General features: G+C 32.1%; 1 protein-coding gene across 5 annotated transcripts in view; it reads left to right on the forward strand.

The window, feature by feature from the left end:
• LOC103312836 (hemicentin-2) overlaps positions 1-24,281 on the forward strand; it is a 159,429-nt gene that overhangs the window by 124,334 nt on the left and 10,814 nt on the right. For all 5 annotated transcript variants that reach the window (XM_015981523.2, XM_015981525.2, XM_015981522.2 and 2 more), the window contains 3 exons: positions 150-343; positions 2,237-2,401; positions 5,398-5,538. In XM_015981523.2, the coding sequence (XP_015837009.1) occupies positions 150-343; positions 2,237-2,401; positions 5,398-5,538 (500 nt within the window). The remainder of the gene's footprint in view (positions 1-149; positions 344-2,236; positions 2,402-5,397; positions 5,539-24,281) is intronic.

Consider the following 24,281-nt stretch of genomic DNA (forward strand, 5'->3'; position numbering starts at 1 on the left):
CTTCCTATTCCAACAAACATATTTATATAGGTCGAAATGTATTTTTAAGTTGTCTCAAGTTTCTTTTATAGGGCCTGTAAGTCAAATCCGGCATCGGGCTTCCGACTTTTATGACCGTTTAAGGGACAATAAAAAACTTATTGTTGCAGAACGAAGAGACCTGCAGAAATACTCGGACTGGCGCCAGCTGTGGTACCCCAACTTCGAGGACTTCAGCAGGGCTGAGGCGATGGCGGGGGCTGAGAACAACACCATTACCAACGTAACGGTGCAACTGGGAGCCACGGCGTATCTTCACTGCCATGTGAGAAGTACAGGAGATAGGGCACTCGCTGGAGCCGAGGTAATAACACTTAAAACGTAACTGTATGATACATGCCCTCGCGCAAATGGAACTCGATTAAAACCGCACTAAATTAAGACTCGCCGAATAATTGATAGAGGCGAAAGGCCGCGAAAAAAGCGCAATGACAGCGCACCACCACTTTCAAACCGCAAAATCAAATTTATGGATCCGATACCACCGCTAACTCACACTTGTGTTTACCACTCCAGAGACCAATTTCCAATAAGTGGATTTGCTGCTACGATATAAACAATTTGTCTAAACGCTAGCGAAGGGAGTAATCCTTTCCAAAGAATTGTGGTAATGGTTATTCCACGTGTTTACCTCTCCTACAAGCTGAATTAACCCGACTTGAATTCTCAATATTGCTCTTCAAAATACAGTCAAATTTTAAAGAATTCGTGTGAATTACAAAAATAACCAAAATTTTGTATGCTCATTATTACTATTATCAAGAAAATAATATACGACTGAGATATTCTTTGAAGATTTTATAATAACTCTGAAACATTATTTTGACGTCTCTTGACTCAAAATAAATGTACAGGCACGATCAAAAAGAATGACACCTCTACCAACCGATTGTCATTCTTTTTGAATATGACTGTACATTTATCAAGTGTACCATGTATACTAATATTGCTTCCATGACTTCTAATTTCACCACACATCAATATATTTAATTAAACTAGAAGCTTTTATAGCACAATTCAATCTAAATGAAAAATGAAAACATTACCTGAACTTCTCCAGTTTTATTTACAAGTGAACCACTTACAATTGATAAGAAGTCTTGTTATTAAAAGTCTTTAGGCGTAAACACTAAACCAGTTTTTCCCACTTTAAAACTTTCAACAAAAAGGCTTCAAAGTTGTGTGTATTAGAATTCATTCCATCATGTTTGTAGTGCTTGCAGAAGTTTTTAGCTCAGAATATTCATTTTGCGTGCGTTTATAAACGCCAAAACATTTCCAGATATAAAATCAGAAGTTGTATAAATAGTAACTGGCAAATTATTTCCTTGGTATGTATTAAAAAAAATTTCGTTCCTCACGTTTCAGAATGATTAAGTTAAAAACACGAATTCGCAAAACTGAATTAATAAAATTCAAGAGTCACTTAGCTTAGAGATGAATTCCACTGATAGTTTTGAGATAACAAATTTTAGGAAATGTCAGACACTGCACCAAAATTCGTGATAACATTTGCATCATGAACACGAATACTCGCAGGAAATTTATTTAAAATTTAAATACCGAAATGAGTTCAAAGTGGATTCTCGACTGTGATTAAAATTGGTTCTGCGAGGATCTACATACTTGATTTAGGCAATTATTTATTAGAATAACCGTAGAAAAATTCAGTTGTCGCTGTACGTTTGCGATACAAAAAATCTTCCCGGCTTCTTATTGCCCATTACAGTTAATTTAGCCCAGGTTATTGTTATACCCGCTTAGTGGCGCCTTATTTTTCATTAGAACCTTATAAATTTTATTTTAAATTAATAAAAAGGGTTGTAAAATCTGAAGTAAAATTACGGGATACTAAAAGAGGTGCTCGTAAAGCAATGTTTTGTTACAAATTTTATACCGAGCATAAACTCGATACTATTACATAAGGAATTAATGTCGCCATCAAAATAAAGAGCCTCTGGTTCGATGTATTAATTAATTTGACTGTGATGTAACGGGGTTTACGATCAAAAACAAAGAAAAGATTAACCACCAGAAGATCCATTTCGGAGAGGACATTTATTATGTAACAAATTTCTCGCCGGGATTATTGCGAGAGAAATTGAATTCTCGTAAAAAATAGCCCCAATATTCACGACGTAACACGCAATCATTTTCGCTTTATTAAAAAATGGCAGCTAATATGAATTTTTTGCAGCAAGTGTCGTGGGTCAGGAGGAGAGACTGGCACATCCTTTCTTCGGGACTGTTTACCTACACAAACGACGAGAGATTTCAAATTCTGCACGCGGAAGGTTCAGACGATTGGACTCTTCAAATTAAGTTCGTCCAGAAGAGGGATAATGGAACATACGAATGCCAAGTAAGTTCATCAAGGATATAATTACGAACTCTGCACTACATTGGCCAGAAACTCGCCAAAGGAACAGGATGGACAAACAAACTCAAAACTTACTTCGTTCGCCATCGCTCTCTTACATCCACTTTTGTTGTCGATTGTGGATTTTATTGCGACTTTACTAGGCACTCAGGGAGTCTCCCAAATGGCGTAATTAGTCCAAACAAAAATTACGCCGGTGGAGGCTTTTTACTTTGTAATCCCGACATTGTGTACAAATTGTGATTTATATCGGCGGTCATAATTTTCGGCAATAAAATTGTCGCCGTTATTGAAATGAGGGCCGATTCGGAAAAAGTCCCCAATGACGGCCGGAAGGCCATTGAAACATGACGATGGCCCAGCAAGGTAGATAATGGGGTATAACTAATGACATGATTGACCGGAATAATGCAAGGGAATGGAAACTTGGCATACATCATGATTATCAATAATTGGCAATTAGAGTTACTTAATCACGTATCTGCGACATAACATCACGAACAAGCCATTAATTGATATCAGGTTATATCACCATCAGAATTCCTCAAGTGCAGATGTTTCAATAATGAAGCTGCGCGCAGGCACGGAATAAATTGGGCCCTTGCAAAAAGGAGCCGATAAATTTAAAACAATGCGCCCTTAAACATTAAACGAAGGCGATGATGATAATAACATTGGTCATACATAAAACGGTATTCTTCCTTTCAAATTCATTTTCACGTGAAAATTTAATTTATGCCCGAGATAAATTTTGTAAAGCGTAATGTATAGTCGAAGGAATATAAATTTAGACGCATTAAAACGAAAATATCGCAATTCTTTTCGCGTCTGTAATTTAAAGCTTTTATTACGTCGTGCATAATTTGAGAAAAGGGAGGCACGAATACTTTATTAATGAGAATTTTATGGCTTCTAGAACAAGATGGATGCGTCCAAAACAAATACGTTGTTATTAATCACCCATTTTCAACAAAAAGTTAAGAATAAATAATTAACAAATAAATTGTGCCGTTTGTAAAGATTATCCCCCAATAACAACCACACCTTTTTTCCATCCCTTGTTATGTAAAACCCACCATTCAGCAATGTTGATATCGAAAGTTTGTTCGACCATTTCAAACTGTCCATACACTACAAAATGTTTGGAATAACTATCTTTCGATCACAAATCAATAGCCACAAAAAGAGAAAAGCGAAATGATTAAATCACACTGAACCGGAATAAATTTTTATTTCAATCGTATTAAAATACAGCGATTTGAATTTTCGTTAAAGTTTCATTCATTTATCACTTAACAACAAAAAATCGCAATTTTCATTCGTTCACAATAGATTTTTTTGTTTTTCATTAAATGAAATACAGAATCGAGGAGAGAAAATAAATGAAAATCGTTCGTCTGAGGGGCCGCCAAATTTAGATTTTGTTTTAGTAGAGATATTTAATTGAAATTGCTAGACAATAAAGACATTGGCAACTTAAAAAACAACTTTATCTTAAATAATAGTTCTGAAAACGCTTATTACGGGAGTGAAAACCGTTTCTTTGTGTCTGCTCTCTAACTCGAATTATTTCGATTCAAAGTTGGAATTATGACGTCATACCCACCTTTAATGCATTTTGGTTCAATTTTAAGAATAAATAGTTTTTTACTTTTAACTAGTGACTTTACAAAATTCCTCAGATGTTTTGGGGATGTTCATGACCAAATTGTTGATTTTATGGAAGATTTGTTCAATGATAAGAGGATCCTCTGATGAGAGGCGGTTGTGACGTCACGATTTCTTCCTTTCCCAGGAATTATCTCCCTTATTTTTCATCACAAGAAATTTTTAAAAAGACCTACCAACTCAAAATGAACCATATTTTAAATTTTCGTTAAAACAAAAAAGGTAAAATAAGATCATTTAATGGAATAGTTTCCTCTGGAATACTGAAATTCAATTTAAATTTGTTGGAGCTAAATGACGCAATTTTTTGCTTAAAACGAGCAAAATTTTTTAGGAATAGCTCTAAGCTTAAGTCGCCCTATTTTGGTCAAAAGCGGCGAAATCACTTGAGAAGAGCGCAAAACACCCTATTTTGAACAAAAAATTATAAAAAGCTGATTTTCGTAACTTAGTAATTTAAATAATTAGAGACACCAGCCGTATGGTTTATAGAGTAAGCAAACGTGAAAACATTTTTCTCTAAATTTTGTAAAAATACCAAATAAATTAGCAATTAGATCAGCTAAAATAGGGTACGCTTAATAAAGCGAGATGGAAAGTGATGTCGTTAATATTCGATTTCTCGTTGCTGCCATCACTTCCCCTCGATTTCCAAATTAAATTAAGATTAATTTTAAATTTTTCTTCACTTTCGATTTTGTAGCTACATCCAGCCACAATGCAAGTTCCCCCTACTTTTATCCACTTTTGCCCGCTTGCACAAGCTCGAACAATTTCGTTAAAGAACAGCTAATAAATTTCACTTTCCAGTGGTATTCATTTTGCGCAACCCGTGTTTCTGGCAAAATCAAGTGATAGACCGTTATGGGTAAATTTAATTACGCCGAATTTATATCCATCCCGACCGCGCCACCGAATCAATTTAACTCTAAACAAGTTGCGTTTGTATCCCGAAAGTCAAAAGTCCGTGAAAAGAACACGTAGTCGATCCAAGTGGCGGTAAGGCGTTGTCTTTCCGGTCTCGTCCCTTTTGCACGGGTTTAGAGACCAATCAGACCCGACTTCGACACGTGAGTTGATTGTTGTTGAGAATTGTATTAAATTCTATTACTGGACTGAAGGGTTAAACAGTGTACTGAGGAAACACAAACGGTGTGTAGTGGCGTCGCTCGTCTCCAATTAATTCCCGCAGAATTATTCATGAAATTCATAAATTTTGGAGACATGCCGCCAACTGGAAATAATTCACTTGATCATTATTCATTTGTAGTAGTTGCCCTAATTGTGTTTATGGTACAGTGCTTTTTCAGGTATCTACAAACGCAGGACTAATTTCGCACTTCGTCAACTTGCAAATTGTCGTGCCTGAGGCCACAATACAAGGAACTAGATCGGGAGAACACCACGTGGATGTGGGCAGTGTCATAGATCTGGTCTGCGTCATAGAGAAGGTGGGTGCTTACGCAGAACAAGACGTAGCTTTTATTTATTTATCATTACTACAACCAATAGTACAAAGTAAAATTTCTTACTACAGCTCTATTTGTTTTTTTAAGGCTACAAAAAAAAACAAATCTTGTTTTAATTTTTCCATACTCAAAAAACTGGTGACAGAAATGCCTACTAAACACCTAATCCCAGTGATTGGTGTTAATTCCTCTCTAAATAAAGGGCCAAATACCATCGCGTAATAACCCCGGTTTTGCACGTTTCCCATTTAATAATAATCTTCACCCACTTTTTATTTTTATTAGACTGTAATCTGAACTAACAGCGCTCCTTAAATCTTTCATTACACATTTGTTCGGGGAATTTAAGAGTGCGAACAATTACACGTGGCGGTTTTCCGGGGAAAAAGCGCCCCCAATAACAGGAACATTTTTCAAGCTTTTTTGTTCCATTTCGCTGTATAATCCTGGTAACGAGGCAAAATTCACATTTCATTTAGAAATGTACAAATAGATTCGGGTCATTACATCTATTCAAAGACTGCAAGGTGTGAACGTCGGTAATATTGTAAGCAATTGTAATCGTGTCGATCCTTGTCGTCTCGGCAACGGCGCACCACTGCCTAGTACGTGTCTAGAATCCTGCGAAAACTCACCACCGGTTTTATATTGAGAGGAGACTATACAGAAGCAGACGTCGCACGGATTCTAAATGCGCAATGTCCAGTTTGCTACGTATAAATTGTCAAATTTACTGCAGCACTACATGTTAACTCTCCGATCTTTTAAATTGGATTTAAACTCCGACGCTTCCAAGACACTTACAAAACGTGCAAGCGGTACTAGAGGTGGAAAATCAAAGTTTATATTCGGCACTTATTCTGGTTTATTTATTTCAAAGGAAATGTAAAACCGGCAATTTCATCGCCGATTGGTCATTTCCTTTTGTTTAATTGAGATCATACAAAACTATATAGGTAGGTAGGGCCACAGTGTTTTTTTGAAGGTAGTAAGTGATGTGAATAATAAACTTGTAAAAAATTTACCACATCAAATATTGTAAAAAATAAAAGAGTTAATACGTACAATAAACCGTAAAATTCATTGGAACAAACCGTTCTGTTTTTTGGTTCTTTTGACTTTTAGTTTTTGAGTTGTGAATTTTTTTGTTGAATAACATTTTCCACTAATCGAAATGCTTATCTTAATTTTATGCAGAAAACTTTAAAATTTTAAATCTCATTGATTGACCATTTTGTAGAGGGGTAATTTTTTAAAAATTTTTTTTATTTTCTCAATTACGACTAAACTATTTGAAAAAGTGGAAGTGTTTTAATCCCTGCCTATGCAAAACGATTCAGGAAATCGATTGGCATCGAAAAAATTGCCAAATTCCCAATAGTTTATTAGTTATGAATTTTTTTAAAAATTTTACCAATTTTTGCATTTCTCTGCAATTTGCTCAAAAACTATTAGTCTGAGTACAATATTTTTTTTTGAAAAAAATAGATAATTCAAAGAGCTTTCCAACGATAATAAACTTCATGGGGTTATCTCTGATAGTTCCGGAGCTATTGCTCAACAAATGTTCCGGGTACCCAAAATCGACAAAAATTGCGACAAAAATTGAAAAAATCATACATCAAAAAATCGAACATATGGACTTTTTTGGGCTTTTAACAACTCTAGAGGGTTGTAAAGGCATATATAAATACGAAAAAGTATGATAGAACGAATTTAAAAAAAAAATAATTTTTTCATTTTATTAAAGGTAAGTGTTATTACTCATGAAATTTTAGCAAAAAAAATCAAATTTTTAAATCTCATGAAAAGTTCGTATAATACAGAAAAAGAGCCGCTGAGTTCAATGGAACAAACCGCATTGCTCTATGACTTTTAGTTTTTGAGTTATGAATTTTTTTGTTGGATAAAATTTTCCATTATGACAAATGGCTACTCTAAATTTAGGCAAAAAAATTTAAATTTTTAATTCTTGTGAAAAAATGATATATTATGTAAAATGAGCAGTAGAATTCAATCGAACAAACCGCAATGCTCTACGACTTTTAGTTTTTGAGTTATGAATTTTTTTGTTGGATAAAATTTTCCACTATGACAAATGGCCACCCTAAATTTAGGCAAAAAATTTTAAATTTTTAATTCTTGTGAAAAATTGATATAATATGTAAAATGAGCCGTAGAATTCAATCGAACAAACCGCAATGCTCTACGACTTTTAGTTTTTTTTTAATGAATTTTTATAGTGAAAAACTTTGATCGCCTCTGTAGCCGGAACCGTTGCCCGGAGCGGCTCCGGGTTTAATCGAAAAAATAGAGAAAATTAAGCGCTATCAGATGGGTTTTTGTTCGTTGCTCTAAGTCTTACAGTTTCCGAGAAAAACGCAAAGAAAGGTTTCCATTTTCACTTTTTTTCAATTTTCAACCGCCAATTACGGCGAAACAATTAGAGTTATCGAGAAACGGAAAAATCAAGGACAACCGGAATAAAAAACTCTACAAAATGGCATAGGACTGAAGGCGATATCTCGCAAAAAAAATTTCAATTTTCAATCGCCGATTACGGCCAAACTAAAAGAGCTAGGAGAAAACTCTTTTTTCCATCGTAAAGAGCACATCAAAATCTATAAGATAGGATAAGTTTTATTCGATTCTGAGACACTTTTAAAATTGACCATTTTGCAGGAGGGGGTGTTAACTTTTTTTTAATTTTTTTTATTTTCCCAATTACGACTAAACTATTCGAAAAAGTGGAACTGTTTTGTTCCTCACATATGCAAAATGATCCGGGGAATCGATTGGCATCGAAAAAATTGACAAATTCCCAATAGTTTTTTAGTTATGAATTTTTTTAAATTTTACCAATTTTTGCATTTATCTGCAATTTGCTCAAAAACTATTAGTCGGAGAACAATAATTTTTTTTGAAAAAAATAGATACATTTAAAGAGCTTTCCAACGATAATAAACTTCATGGGGTTATCTCTGATAGTTCCGGAGCTATTGCTCAAAAAATGTTCCGGGTACCCAAAATCGACAAAAATTGCGACAAAAATTGAAAAAATCATACATCAAAAAATCGAACATATGGACTTTTTTGGGCTTTTAACAACTCTAGAGAGTTGTAAAGGCATATTTAAATACGAAAAAGTATGATAGAACGAATTTAAAAAAAAAAAAATTTTTCATTTTATTAAAGGTAAGTGTTATTACTCATGAAATTTTAGCAAAAAAAATCAAATTTTTAAATCTCATGAAAAGTTCGTATAATACAGAAAATGAGCCGCTGAATTCAATGGAACAAACCGCATTGCTCTATGACTTTTAATTTTTGAGTTATGAATTTTTTTGTTGGATAAAATTTTCCATTATGACAAATGGCCACCCTAAATTTAGGCAAAAAATTTTAAATTTTTAATGCTTGTGAAAAAATGATATATTATGTAAAATGAGCCGTAGAATTCAATCGAACAAACCGCAATGCTCTACGACTTTTAGTTTTTTTTTAATGAATTTTTATAGTGAAAAATTTTGATCGCCTCTGTAGCCGGAACCGTTGCCCGGAGCGGCTCCGGGTTTAATCGAAAAAATAGAGAAAATTAAGCGCTATCAGATGGGTTTTTGTTCGTTGCTCTAAGTCTTACAGTTTCCGAGAAAAACGCAAAGAAAGGTTTCCATTTTCACTTTTTTTCAATTTTCAACCGCCAATTACGGCGAAACAATTAGAGTTATCGAGAAACGGAAAAATCAAGGACAACCGGAATAAAAAACTCTACAAAATGGCATAGGACTGAAGGCGATATCTTGCAAAAAAAATTTCAATTTTCAATCGCCGATTACGGCCAAACTAAAAGAGCTAGGAGAAAACTCTTTTTTCCATCGTAAAGAGCACATCAAAATCTATAAGATAGGGTAAGTTTTATTCGATTCTGAGACACTTTTAAAATTGACCATTTTGCAGGGGGGGGTGTTAACTTTTTTTTAATTTTTTTTATTTTCCCAATTACGACTAAACTATTCGAAAAAGTGGAACTGTTTTGATCCTCACCTATGCAAAATGATCCGGGGAATCGATTGGGATCGAAAAAATTGACAAATTCCCAATAGTTTTTTAGTTATGAATTTTTTAAAATTCTACCAATTTTTGCATTTATCTGCATTTTGCTCAAAAACTATTAGTCGGAGAACAATAATTTTTTTTGAAAAAAATAGATAATTCAAAGAGCTTTCCAACGATAATAAACTTCATGGGGTTATCTCTGATAGTTCCGGAGCTATTGCTCAACAAATGTTCCGGGTACCCAAAATCGACAAAAATTGCGACAAAAATTGAAAAAATCATGCATCAAAAAAATCGAACATATGGACTTTTTTGGGCTTTTAACAACTCTAGAAAGTTGTAAAGGCATATATAAATACGAAAAAGTATGATAGAACGAATTTAAAAAAAAAATTTTTTTTCATTTTATTAAAGGTTAGTGTTTATTACTCATGAAATTTTAGCAAAAAAAATCAAATTTTTAAATCTCATGAAAAGTTCGTATAATACAGAATATGAGCCGCTGAATTCAATGGAACAAACCGCATTGCTCTATGACTTTTAGTTTTTGAGTTATGAATTTTTTTGTTGGATAAAATTTTCCATTATGACAAATGGCTACTCTAAATTTAGGCAAAAAATTTTAAATTTTTAATTCTTGTGAAAAAATGATATATTATGTAAAATGAGCAGTAGAATTCAATCGAACAAACCGCAATGCTCTACGACTTTTAGTTTTTGAGTTATGAATTTTTTTGTTGGATAAAATTTTCCACTATGACAAATGGCCACCCTAAATTTAGGCAAAAAATTTTTAATTTTTAATTCTTGTGAAAAATTGATATAATATGTAAAATGAGCCGTAGAATTCAATCGAACAAACCGCAATGCTCTACGACTTTTAGTTTTTTTTTAATGAATTTTTATAGTGAAAAATTTTGATCGCCTCTGTAGCCGGAACCGTTGCCCGGAGCGGCTCCGGGTTTAATCGAAAAAATAGAGAAAATTAAGCGCTATCAGATGGTTTTTTGTTCGTTGCTCTAAGTCTTTCAGTTTCCGAGAAAAACGCAAAGAAAGGTTTCCATTTTCAGTTTTTTTCAATTTTCAACCGCCAATTACGGCGAAACAATTAGAGTTATCGAGAAACGGAAAAATCAAGGACAACCGGAATAAAAAACTCTACAAAATGGCATAAGACTGAAGGCGATATCTCGCAAAAAAAATTTCAATTTTCAATCGCCGATTACGGCCAAACTAAAAGAGCTAGGAGAAAACTCTTTTTTCCATCGTAAAGAGCACATCAAAATCTATAAGATAGGATAAGTTTTATTCGATTTTGAGACACTTTTAAAATTGACCATTTTGCAGGGAGGGGTGTTAACTTTTTTTTAATTTTTTTTATTTTCCCAATTACGACTAAACTATTCGAAAAAGTGGAACTGTTTTGATCTTCACCTATGCAAAATGATCCGGGGAATCGATTGGCATCGAAAAAATTGACAAATTCCCAATAGTTTTTTAGTTATGAATTTTTTTAAATTTTACCAATTTTTGCATTTATCTGCAATTTGCTCAAAAACTATTAGTCGGAGAACAATAATTTTTTTTGAAAAAAATAGATAATTCAAAGAGCTTTCCAACGATAATAAACTTCATGGGGTTATCTCTGATAGTTCCGGAGCTATTGCTCAACAAATGTTCCGGGTACCCAAAATCGACAAAAATTGCGACAAAAATTGAAAAAATCATACATCAAAAAATCGAACATATGGACTTTTTTGGGCTTTTAACAACTCTAGAGAGTTGTAAAGGCATATATAAATACGAAAAAGTATGATAGAACAAATTTAAAAAAAAAAAATTTTTCATTTTATTAAAGGTAAGTGTTATTACTCATGAAATTTTAGCAAAAAAAATCAAATTTTTAAATCTCATGAAAAGTTCGTATAATACAGAAAATGAGCCGCTGAATTCAATGGAACAAACCGCATTGCTCTATGACTTTTAATTTTTGAGTTATGAATTTTTTTGTTGGATAAAATTTTCCATTATGACAAATGGCCACCCTAAATTTAGGCAAAAAATTTTAAATTTTTAATGCTTGTGAAAAAATGATATATTATGTAAAATGAGCCGTAGAATTCAATCGAACAAACCGCAATGCTCTACGACTTTTAGTTTTTTTTTAATGAATTTTTATAGTGAAAAATTTTGATCGCCTCTGTAGCCGGAACCGTTGCCCGGAGCGGCTCCGGGTTTAATCGAAAAAATAGAGAAAATTAAGCGCTATCAGATGGGTTTTTGTTCGTTGCTCTAAGTCTTACAGTTTCCGAGAAAAACGCAAAGAAAGGTTTCCATTTTCACTTTTTTTCAATTTTCAACCGCCAATTACGGCGAAACAATTAGAGTTATCGAGAAACGGAAAAATCAAGGACAACCGGAATAAAAAACTCTACAAAATGGCATAGGACTGAAGGCGATATCTTGCAAAAAAAATTTCAATTTTCAATCGCCGATTACGGCCAAACTAAAAGAGCTAGGAGAAAACTCTTTTTTCCATCGTAAAGAGCACATCAAAATCTATAAGATAGGGTAAGTTTTATTCGATTCTGAGACACTTTTAAAATTGACCATTTTGCAGGGGGGGGTGTTAACTTTTTTTTAATTTTTTTTATTTTCCCAATTACGACTAAACTATTCGAAAAAGTGGAACTGTTTTGATCCTCACCTATGCAAAATGATCCGGGGAATCGATTGGGATCGAAAAAATTGACAAATTCCCAATAGTTTTTTAGTTATGAATTTTTTAAAATTCTACCAATTTTTGCATTTATCTGCATTTTGCTCAAAAACTATTAGTCGGAGAACAATAATTTTTTTTGAAAAAAATAGATAATTCAAAGAGCTTTCCAACGATAATAAACTTCATGGGGTTATCTCTGATAGTTCCGGAGCTATTGCTCAACAAATGTTCCGGGTACCCAAAATCGACAAAAATTGCGACAAAAATTGAAAAAATCATGCATCAAAAAAATCGAACATATGGACTTTTTTGGGCTTTTAACAACTCTAGAAAGTTGTAAAGGCATATATAAATACGAAAAAGTATGATAGAACGAATTTAAAAAAAAAATTTTTTTTCATTTTATTAAAGGTTAGTGTTTATTACTCATGAAATTTTAGCAAAAAAAATCAAATTTTTAAATCTCATGAAAAGTTCGTATAATACAGAATATGAGCCGCTGAATTCAATGGAACAAACCGCATTGCTCTATGACTTTTAGTTTTTGAGTTATGAATTTTTTTGTTGGATAAAATTTTCCATTATGACAAATGGCTACTCTAAATTTAGGCAAAAAATTTTAAATTTTTAATTCTTGTGAAAAAATGATATATTATGTAAAATGAGCAGTAGAATTCAATCGAACAAACCGCAATGCTCTACGACTTTTAGTTTTTGAGTTATGAATTTTTTTGTTGGATAAAATTTTCCACTATGACAAATGGCCACCCTAAATTTAGGCAAAAAATTTTTAATTTTTAATTCTTGTGAAAAATTGATATAATATGTAAAATGAGCCGTAGAATTCAATCGAACAAACCGCAATGCTCTACGACTTTTAGTTTTTTTTTAATGAATTTTTATAGTGAAAAATTTTGATCGCCTCTGTAGCCGGAACCGTTGCCCGGAGCGGCTCCGGGTTTAATCGAAAAAATAGAGAAAATTAAGCGCTATCAGATGGTTTTTTGTTCGTTGCTCTAAGTCTTTCAGTTTCCGAGAAAAACGCAAAGAAAGGTTTCCATTTTCAGTTTTTTTCAATTTTCAACCGCCAATTACGGCGAAACAATTAGAGTTATCGAGAAACGGAAAAATCAAGGACAACCGGAATAAAAAACTCTACAAAATGGCATAAGACTGAAGGCGATATCTCGCAAAAAAAATTTCAATTTTCAATCGCCGATTACGGCCAAACTAAAAGAGCTAGGAGAAAACTCTTTTTTCCATCGTAAAGAGCACATCAAAATCTATAAGATAGGATAAGTTTTATTCGATTTTGAGACACTTTTAAAATTGACCATTTTGCAGGGAGGGGTGTTAACTTTTTTTTAATTTTTTTTATTTTCCCAATTACGACTAAACTATTCGAAAAAGTGGAACTGTTTTGATCTTCACCTATGCAAAATGATCCGGGGAATCGATTGGCATCGAAAAAATTGACAAATTCCCAATAGTTTTTTAGTTATGAATTTTTTTAAATTTTACCAATTTTTGCATTTATCTGCAATTTGCTCAAAAACTATTAGTCGGAGAACAATAATTTTTTTTGAAAAAAATAGATAATTCAAAGAGCTTTCCAACGATAATAAACTTCATGGGGTTATCTCTGATAGTTCCGGAGCTATTGCTCAACAAATGTTCCGGGTACCCAAAATCGACAAAAATTGCGACAAAAATTGAAAAAATCATACATCAAAAAATCGAACATATGGACTTTTTTGGGCTTTTAACAACTCTAGAGAGTTGTAAAGGCATATATAAATACGAAAAAGTATGATAGAACAAATTTAAAAAAAAAAAATTTTTTCATTTTATTAAAGGTAAGTGTTATTACTCATGAAATTTTAGCAAAAAAAATCAAATTTTTAAATCTCATGAAAAGTTCGTATAATACAGAATATGAGCCGCTGAATTCAATGGAACAAACCGCATTGCTCTATGACTTTTAGTTTTTGAGTTATGAATTTTTTTGTTGGATAAAATTTTCCATTATGACAAATGGCTACTCTAAATTTAGGCAAAAAATTTTAAATTTTTAATTCTTGTGAAAAAATGATATATTATGTAAAATGAGCAGTAGAATTCAATCGAACAAACCGCAATGCTCTACGACTTTTAGTTTTTGAGTTATGAATTTTTTTGTTGGATAAAATTTTCCACTATGACAAATGGCCACCCTAAATTTAGGCAAAAAATTTTTAATTTTTAATTCTTGTGAAAAATTGATATAATATGTAAAATGAGCCGTAGAATTCAATCGAACAAACCGCAATGCTCTACGACTTTTAGTTTTTTTTTAATGAATTTTTATAGTGAAAAACTTTGATCGCCTCTGTAGCTGGAACCGTTGCCCGGAGCGGCTCCGGGTTTAATCGAAAAAATAGAGAAAATTAAGCGCTATCAGATGGTTTTTTGCTCGTTGCTCTAAGTCTTACAGTTTCCGAGAAAAACGCAAAGAAAGGTTTCCATTTTCACTTTTTTTCAATTTTCAACCGCCAATTACGGCGAAACAATTAGAGTTATCGAGAAACGGAAAAATCAAGGACAACCGGAATAAAAAACTCTACAAAATGGCATAAGACTGAAGGCGATATCTCGCAAAAAAAATTTCAATATTCAATCGCCGATTACGGCCAAACTAAAAGAGCTAGGAGAAAACTCTTTTTTCCATCGTAAAGAGCACATCAAAATCTATAAGATAGGATAAGTTTTATTCGATTCTGAGACACTTTTAAAATTGACCATTTTGCAGGGTTTTTTTTAATTTTTTTTATTTTCCCAATTACGACTAAACTATTCGAAAAAGTGGAACTGTTTTGATCCTCGCCTATGCAAAATGATCCGGGGAATCGATTGGCATCGAAAAAATTGACAAATTCCCAATAGTTTTTTAGTTATGAATTTTTTTAAATTTTACCAATTTTTGCATTTATCTGCAATTTGCTCAAAAACTATTAGTCGGAGAACAATATTTTTTTTTTGAAAAAAATAGATAATTCAAAGAGCTTTCCAACGATAATAAACTTCATGGGGTTATCTCTGATAGTTCCGGAGCTATTGCTCAACAAATGTTCCGGGTACCCAAAATCGACAAAAATTGCGACAAAAATTGAAAAAATCATACATCAAAAAATCGAACATATGGACTTTTTTGGGCTTTTAACAACTCTAGAGAGTTGTAAAGGCATATATAAATACGAAAAAGTATGATAGAACGAATTTAAAAAAAAAAAATGTTTTTCATTTTATTAAAGGTAAGTGTTATTACTCATAAAATTTTAGCAAAAAAAATCAAATTTTTAAATCTCATGAAAAGTTCGTATAATACAGAATATGAGCCGCTGAATTCAATGGAACAAACCGCATTGCTCTATGACTTTTAGTTTTTGAGTTATGAATTTTTTTGTTGGATAAAATTTTCCATTATGACAAATGGCTACTCTAAATTTAGGCAAAAAATTTTAGATTTTTAATTCTTGTGAAAAAATGATATATTATGTAAAATGCGCAGTAGAATTCAATCGAACAAACCGCAATGCTCTACGACTTTTAGTTTTTGAGTTATGAATTTTTTTGTTGGATAAAATTTTCCACTATGACAAATGGTCACCCTAAATTTAGGCAAAAAATTTTTAATTTTTAATTCTTGTGAAAAAATGATATATTATGTAAAATGAGCAGTAGAATTCAATCGAACAAACCGCAATGCTCTACGACTTTTAGTTTTTTTTTATTGATTTTTTATAGTGAAAAACTTTGATCGCCTCTGTAGCCGGAACCGTTGCCCGGAGCGGCTCCGGGTTTAATCGAAAAAATAGAGAAAATTAAGCGCTATCAGACGGGTTTTTGTTCGTTGCTCTAAGTCTTACAGTTTCCGAGAAAAACGCAAAGAAAGGTTTCCATTTTCACTTTTTTTCAATTTTCAACCGCCAATTACGGCGAAACAATTAGAGTTATCGAGAAACGGAAAAATCAAGGACAACCGGAATAAAAAACTCTACAAAATGGCATAGGACTGAAGGCGATATCTCGCAAAAAAATTTTCAATTTTCAATCGCCGATTACGGCCAAACTAAAAGAGCTAGGAGAAAACTCTTTTTTCCATCGTAAAGAGCACATCAAAATCTATAAGATAGGATAAGTTTTATTCGATTCTGAGACACTTTTAAAATTGACCATTTTGCAGGGGGGGGGTGTTAACTTTTTTTTAATTTTTTTTATTTTCCCAATTACGACTAAACTATTCGAAAAAGTGGAACTGTTTTGATCCTCACCTATGCAAAATGATCCGGGGAATCGATTGGCATCGAAAAAATTGACAAATTCCCAATAGTTTTTTAGTTATGAATTTTTTTAAATTTTACCAATTTTTGCATTTATCTGCAATTTGCTCAAAAACTATTAGTCGGAGAACAATATTTTTTTTTTGAAAAAAATAGATAATTCAAAGAGCTTTCCAACGATAATAAACTTCATGGGGTTATCTCTGATAGTTCCGGAGCTATTGCTCAACAAATGTTCCGGGTACCCAAAATCGACAAAAATTGCGACAAAAATTGAAAAAATCATACATCAAAAAATCGAACATATGGACTTTTTTGGGCTTTTAACAACTCTAGAGAGTTGTAAAGGCATATATAAATACGAAAAAGTATGATAGAACGAATTTAAAAAAAAAAAATGTTTTTCATTTTATTAAAGGTAAGTGTTATTACTCATAAAATTTTAGCAAAAAAAATCAAATTTTTAAATCTCATGAAAAGTTCGTATAATACAGAATATGAGCCGCTGAATTCAATGGAACAAACCGCATTGCTCTATGACTTTTAGTTTTTGAGTTATGAATTTTTTTGTTGGATAAAATTTTCCATTATGACAAATGGCTACTCTAAATTTAGGCAAAAAATTTTAGATTTTTAATTCTTGTGAAAAAATGATATATTATGTAAAATGCGCAGTAGAATTCAATCGAACAAACCGCAATGCTCTACGACTTTTAGTTTTTGAGTTATGAATTTTTTTGTTGGATAAAATTTTCCACTATGACAAATGGTCACCCTAAATTTAGGCAAAAAATTTTTAATTTTTAATTCTTGTGAAAAAATGATATATTATGTAAAATGAGCAGTAGAATTCAATCGAACAAACCGCAATGCTCTACGACTTTTAGTTTTTTTTTATTGATTTTTTATAGTGAAAAACTTTGATCGCCTCTGTAGCCGGAACCGTTGCCCGGAGCGGCTCCGGGTTTAATCGAAAAAATAGAGAAAATTAAGCGCTATCAGACGGGTTTTTGTTCGTTGCTCTAAGTCTTACAGTTTCCGAGAAAAACGCAAAGAAAGGTTTCCATTTTCACTTTTTTTCAATTTTCAACCGCCAATTACGGCGAAACAATTAGAGTTATCGAGAAACGGAAAAATCAAGGACAACCGGAATAAAAAACTCTACAAAATGGCATAGGACTGAAGGCGATATCTCGCAAAAAAATTTTCAATTTTCAATCGCCGATTACGGCCAAACTAAAAGAGCTAGGAGAAAACTCTTTTTTCCATCGTAAAGAGCACATCAAAATCTATAAGATAGGATAAGTTTTATTCGATTCTGAGACACTTTTAAAATTGACCATTTTGCAGGGGGGGGGTGTTAACTTTTTTTTAATTTTTTTTATTTTCCCAATTACGACTAAACTATTCGAAAAAGTGGAACTGTTTTGATCCTCACCTATGCAAAATGATCCGGGGAATCGATTGGCATCGAAAAAATTGACAAATTCCCAATAGTTTTTTAGTTATGAATTTTTTTAAATTTTACCAATTTTTGCATTTATCTGCAATTTGCTCAAAAACTATTAGTCGGAGAACAATAATTTTTTTTGAAAAAAATAGACAATTCAAAGAGCTTTCCAACGATAATAAACTTCATGGGGTTATCTCTGATAGTTCCGGAGCTATTGCTCAACAAATGTTCCGGGTACCCAAAATCGACAAAAATTGCGACAAAAATTGAAAAAATCATACATCAAAAAATCGAACATATGGACTTTTTTGGGCTTTTAACAACTCTAGAGAGTTGTAAAGGCATATATAAATACGAAAAAGTATGATAGAACGAATTTAAAAAAAATTTTTTTTTTCATTTTATTAAAGGTAAGTGTTATTACTCATGAAATTTTAGCAAAAAAAATCAAATTTTTAAATCTCATGAAAAGTTCGTATAATACAGAATATGAGCCGCTGAATTCAATGGAACAAACCGCATTGCTCTATGACTTTTAGTTTTTGAGTTATGAATTTTTTTGTTGGATAAAATTTTCCATTATGACAAATGGCTACTCTAAATTTAGGCAAAAAATTTTAAATTTTTAATTCTTGTGAAAAATTGATATAATATGTAAAATGAGCCGTAGAATTCAATCGAACAAACCGCAATGCTCTACGACTTTTAGTTTTTTTTTAATGATTTTTTATAGTGAAAAACTTTGATCGCCTCTGTAGCCGGAACCGTTGCCCGGAGCGGCTCCGGGTTTAATCGAAAAAATAGAAAAAATTAAGCGCTATCAGATGGGTTTTTGTTTGTTGCTCTAAGTCTTACAGTTTCCGAGAAAAACGCAAAGAAAGGTTTCCATTTTCACTTTTTTTCAATTTTCAACCGCCAATTACGGCGAAACAATTAGAGTTATCGAGAAACGGAACAATCAAGGACAACCGGAATAAAAAACTCTACAAAATGGCATAGGACTGAAGGCGATATCTCGCAAAAAAATTTTCAATTTTCAATCGCCGATTACGGCCAAACTAAAAGAGCTAGGAGAAAACTCTTTTTTTCATCGTAAAGAGCACATCAAAATCTATAAGATAGGATAAGTTTTATTCGATTCTGAGACACTTTTAAAATTGACCATTTTGCAGGGGGGGGGGTGTTAACTTTTTTTTAATTTTTTTTATTTTCCCAATTACAACTAAACTATTCGAAAAAGTGGAACTGTTTTGATCCTCACCTATGCAAAATGATCCGGGGAATCGATTGGCATCGAAAAAATTGACAAATTCCCAATAGTTTTTTAGTTATGAATTTTTTAAAATTTTACCAATTTTTGCATATATCTGCAATTTGCTCAAAAACTATTAGTTGGAGAACAATAATTTTTTTTGAAAAAAATAGATAATTCAAAGAGCTTTCCAACGATAATAAACTTCATGGGGTTATCTCTGATAGTTCCGGAGCTATTGCTCAACAAATGTTCCGGGTACCCAAAATCGACAAAAATTACGACAAAAATTGAAAAAATCATACATCAAAAAAATCGAACATATGGACTTTTTTGGGCTTTTAACAACTCTAGAGAGTTGTAAAGGCATATATAAATACGAAAAAGTATGATAGAACGAATTTAAAAAAAAAATTTTTTCATTTCATTAAAGGTAAGTGTTATTACTCATCAAATTTTAGCAAAAAAAATCAAATTTTTAAATCTCATGAAAAGTTCGTATAATACAGAAAATGAGCCGCTGAATTCAATGGAACAAACCGCATTGCTCTATGACTTTTAGTTTTTGAGTTATGAATTTTTTTGTTGGATAAAATTTTCCATTATGACAAATGGCTACTCTAAATTTAGGCAAAAAATTTTAAATTTTTAATTCTTGTGAAAAAATGATATAATATGTAAAATGAGCCGTAGAATTCAATCGAACAAACCGCAAAGCTCTACGACTTTTAGTTTTTTTTTAATGAATTTTTATAGTGAAAAACTTTGATCGCCTCTGTAGCCGGAACCGTTGCCCGGAGCGGCTCCGGGTTTAATCGAAAAAATAGAGAAAATTAAGCGCTATCAGATGGTTTTTTGTTCGTTGCAATAAGTCTTACAGTTTCCGAGAAAAACGCAAAGAAAGGTTTCCATTTTCACTTTTTTTCAATTTTCAACCGCCAATTACGGCGAAACAATTAGAGTTATCGAGAAACGGAAAAATCAAGGACAACCGGAATAAAAAACTCTACAAAATGGCATAGGACTGAAGGCGATATCTCGCAAAAAAAATTTCAATTTTCAATCGCCGATTACGGCCAAACTAAAAGAGCTAGGAGAAAACTCTTTTTTCCATCGTAAAGAGCACATCAAAATCTATAAGATAGGATAAGTTTTATTCGATTCTGAGACACTTTTAAAATTGACCATTTTGCAGGGGGGGGGTGTTAACTTTTTTTTAATTTTTTTTATTTTCCCAATTACGACTAAACTATTCGAAAAAGTGGAACTGTTTTGATCCTCACCTATGCAAAATGATCCGGGGAATCGATTGGCATCGAAAAAATTGACAAATTCCCAATAGTTTTTTAGTTATGAATTTTTTTAAATTTTACCAATTTTTGCATTTATCTGCAATTTGCTCAAAAACTATTAGTCGGAGAACAATAATTTTTTTTGAAAAAAATAGATAATTCAAAGAGCTTTCCAACGATAATAAACTTCATGGGGTTATCTCTGATAGTTCCGGAGCTATTGCTCCGGGTACCCAAAATCGACAAAAATTGCGACAAAAATTGAAAAAATCATACATCAAAAAATCGAACATATGGACTTTTTTGGGCTTTTAACAACTCTAGAGAGTTGTAAAGGCATATATAAATACGAAAAAGTATGATAGAACGAATTTAAAAAAAAAAATTTTTTTTCATTTTATTAAAGGTAAGTGTTATTACTCATGAAATTTTAGCAAAAAAAATCAAATTTTTAAATCTCATGAAAAGTTCGTATAATACAGAATATGAGCCGCTGAATTCAATGGAACAAACCGCATTGCTCTATGACTTTTAGTTTTTGAGTTATGAATTTTTTTGTTGGATAAAATTTTCCATTATGACAAATGGCTACTCTAAATTTAAGCAAAAAATTTTAAATTTTTAATTCTTGTGAAAAAATGATATATTATGTAAAATGAGCAATAGAATTCAATCGAACAAACCGCAATGCTCTACGACTTTTAGTTTTTGAGTTATGAATTTTTTTGTTGGATAAAATTTTCCACTATGACAAATGGCCACCCTAAATTTAGGCAAAAAATTTTTAATTTTTAATTCTTGTGAAAAATTGATATAATATGTAAAATGAGCCGTAGAATTCAATCGAACAAACCGCAATGCTCTACGACTTTTAGTTTTTTTTTAATGAATTTTTATAGTGAAAAACTTTGATCGCCTCTGTAGCCGGAACCGTTGCCCGGAGCGGCTCCGGCTTTAATCGAAAAAATAGAGAAAATTAAGCGCTATCAGTTGGTTTTTTGTTCGTTGCTCTAAGTCTTACAGTTTCCGAGAAAAACGCAAAGAAAGGTTTCCATTTTCAGTTTTTTTCAATTTTCAACCGCCAATTACGGCGAAACAATTAGAGTTATCGAGAAACGGAAAAATCAAGGACAACCGGAATAAAAAACTCTACAAAATGGCATAGGACTGAAGGCGATATCTCGCAAAAAAAATTTCAATTTTCAATCGCCGATTACGGCCAAACTAAAAGAGCTAGGAGAAAACTCTTTTTTCCATCGTAAAGAGCACATCAAAATCTATAAGATAGGATAAGTTTTATTCGATTCTGAGACACTTTTAAAATTGACCATTTTGCAGGGGGGGGGTGTTAACTTTTTTTTAATTTTTTTTATTTTTCCAATTACGACTAAACTATTCGAAAAAGTGGAATTGTTTTGATCCTCACCTATGCAAAATGATCCGGGGAATCGATTGGCATCGAAAAAATTGACAAATTCCCAATAGTTTTTTAGTTATGAATTTTTTAAAATTTTACCAATTTTTGCATTTATCTGCAATTTGCTCAAAAACTATTAGTCGGAGAACAATAATTTTTTTTGAAAAAAATAGATAATTCAAAGAGCTTTCCAACGATAATAAACTTCATGGGGTTATCTCTGAGAGTTCCGGAGCTATTGCTCAACAAATGTTCCGGGTACCCAAAATCGACAAAAATTGCGACAAAAATTGAAAAAATCATACATCAAAAAAATCGAACATATGGACTTTTTCGGGCTTTTAACAACTCTAGAGAGTTGTAAAGGCATATATAAATACGAAAAAGTATGATAGAACGAATTTAAAAAAAAAATTTTTTTTCATTTTATTAAAGGTAAGTGTTATTATTACTCATGAAATTTTAGCAAAAAAAATCAAATTTTTAAATCTCATGAAAAGTTCGTATAACACAGAATATGAGCCGCTGAATTCAATGGAACAAACCGCATTGCTCTATGACTTTTAGTTTTTGAGTTATGAATTTTTTTGTTGGATAAAATTTTCCATTATGACAAATGGCTACTCTAAATTTAGGCAAAAAATTTTAAATTTTTAATTCTTGTGAAAAAATGATATATTATGTAAAATGAGCAGTAGAATTCAATCGAACAAACCGCAATGCTCTACGACTTTTAGTTTTTTTTTAATGAATTTTTATAGTGAAAAACTTTGATCGCCTCTGTAGCTGGAACCGTTGCCCGGAGCGGCTCCGGGTTTAATCGAAAAAATAGAGAAAATTAAGCGCTATCAGATGGTTTTTTGTTCGTTGCTCTAAGTCTTACAGTTTCCGAGAAAAACGCAAAGAAATGTTTCCATTTTCACTTTTTTTCAATTTTCAACCGCCAATTACGGCGAAACAATTAGAGTTATCGAGAAACGGAAAAATCAAGAACAACCGCAATAAAAAACTCTACAAAATGGCATAGGACTGAAGGCGATATCTCGCAAAAAAATTTTCAATTTTCAATCGCCGATTACGGCCAAACTAAAAGAGCTAGGAGAAAACTCTTTTTTTCATCGTAAAGAGCACATCAAAATCTATAAGATAGGATAAGTTTTATTCGATTCTGAGACACTTTTAAAATTGACCATTTTGCAGGGGGGGGTGTTAACTTTTTTTTAATTTTTTTTATTTTCCCAATTACAACTAAACTATTCGAAAAAGTGGAACTGTTTTGATCCTCACCTATGCAAAATGATCCGGGGAATCGATTGGCATCGAAAAAATTGACAAATTCCCAATAGTTTTTTAGTTATGAATTTTTTAAAATTTTACCAATTTTTGCATATATCTGCAATTTGCTCAAAAACTATTAGTCGGAGAACAATAATTTTTTTTGAAAAAAATAGATAATTCAAAGAGCTTTCCAACGATAATAAACTTCATGGGGTTATCTCTGATAGTTCCGGAGCTATTGCTCAACAAATGTTCCGGGTACCCAAAATCGACAAAAATTGCGACAAAAATTGAAAAAATCATACATCAAAAAAATCGAACATATGGACTTTTTTGGGCTTTTAACAACTCTAGAGAGTTGTAAAGGCATATATAAATACGAAAAAGTATGATAGAACGAATTTAAAAAAAAAAATTTTTTTCATTTTATTAAAGGTAAGTGTTATTATTACTCATGAAATTTTAGCAAAAAAAATCAAATTTTTAAATCTCATGAAAAGTTCGTATAACACAGAATATGAGCCGCTGAATTCAATGGAACAAACCGCATTGCTCTATGACTTTTAGTTTTTGAGTTATGAATTTTTTTGTTGGATAAAATTTTCCATTATGACAAATGGCTACTCTAAATTTAGGCAAAAAATTTTAAATTTTTAATTCTTGTGAAAAAATGATATATTATGTAAAATGAGCAGTAGAATTCAATCGAACAAACCGCAATGCTCTACGACTTTTAGTTTTTTTTTAATGAATTTTTATAGTGAAAAACTTTGATCGCCTCTGTAGCTGGAACCGTTGCCCGGAGCGGCTCCGGGTTTAATCGAAAAAATAGAGAAAATTAAGCGCTATCAGATGGTTTTTTGTTCGTTGCTCTAAGTCTTACAGTTTCCGAGAAAAACGCAAAGAAATGTTTCCATTTTCACTTTTTTTCAATTT

This window comes from Tribolium castaneum, chromosome 3, assembly GCF_031307605.1.
Source record: "Tribolium castaneum strain GA2 chromosome 3, icTriCast1.1, whole genome shotgun sequence".
Classification (NCBI taxonomy): domain Eukaryota; kingdom Metazoa; phylum Arthropoda; class Insecta; order Coleoptera; family Tenebrionidae; genus Tribolium; species Tribolium castaneum.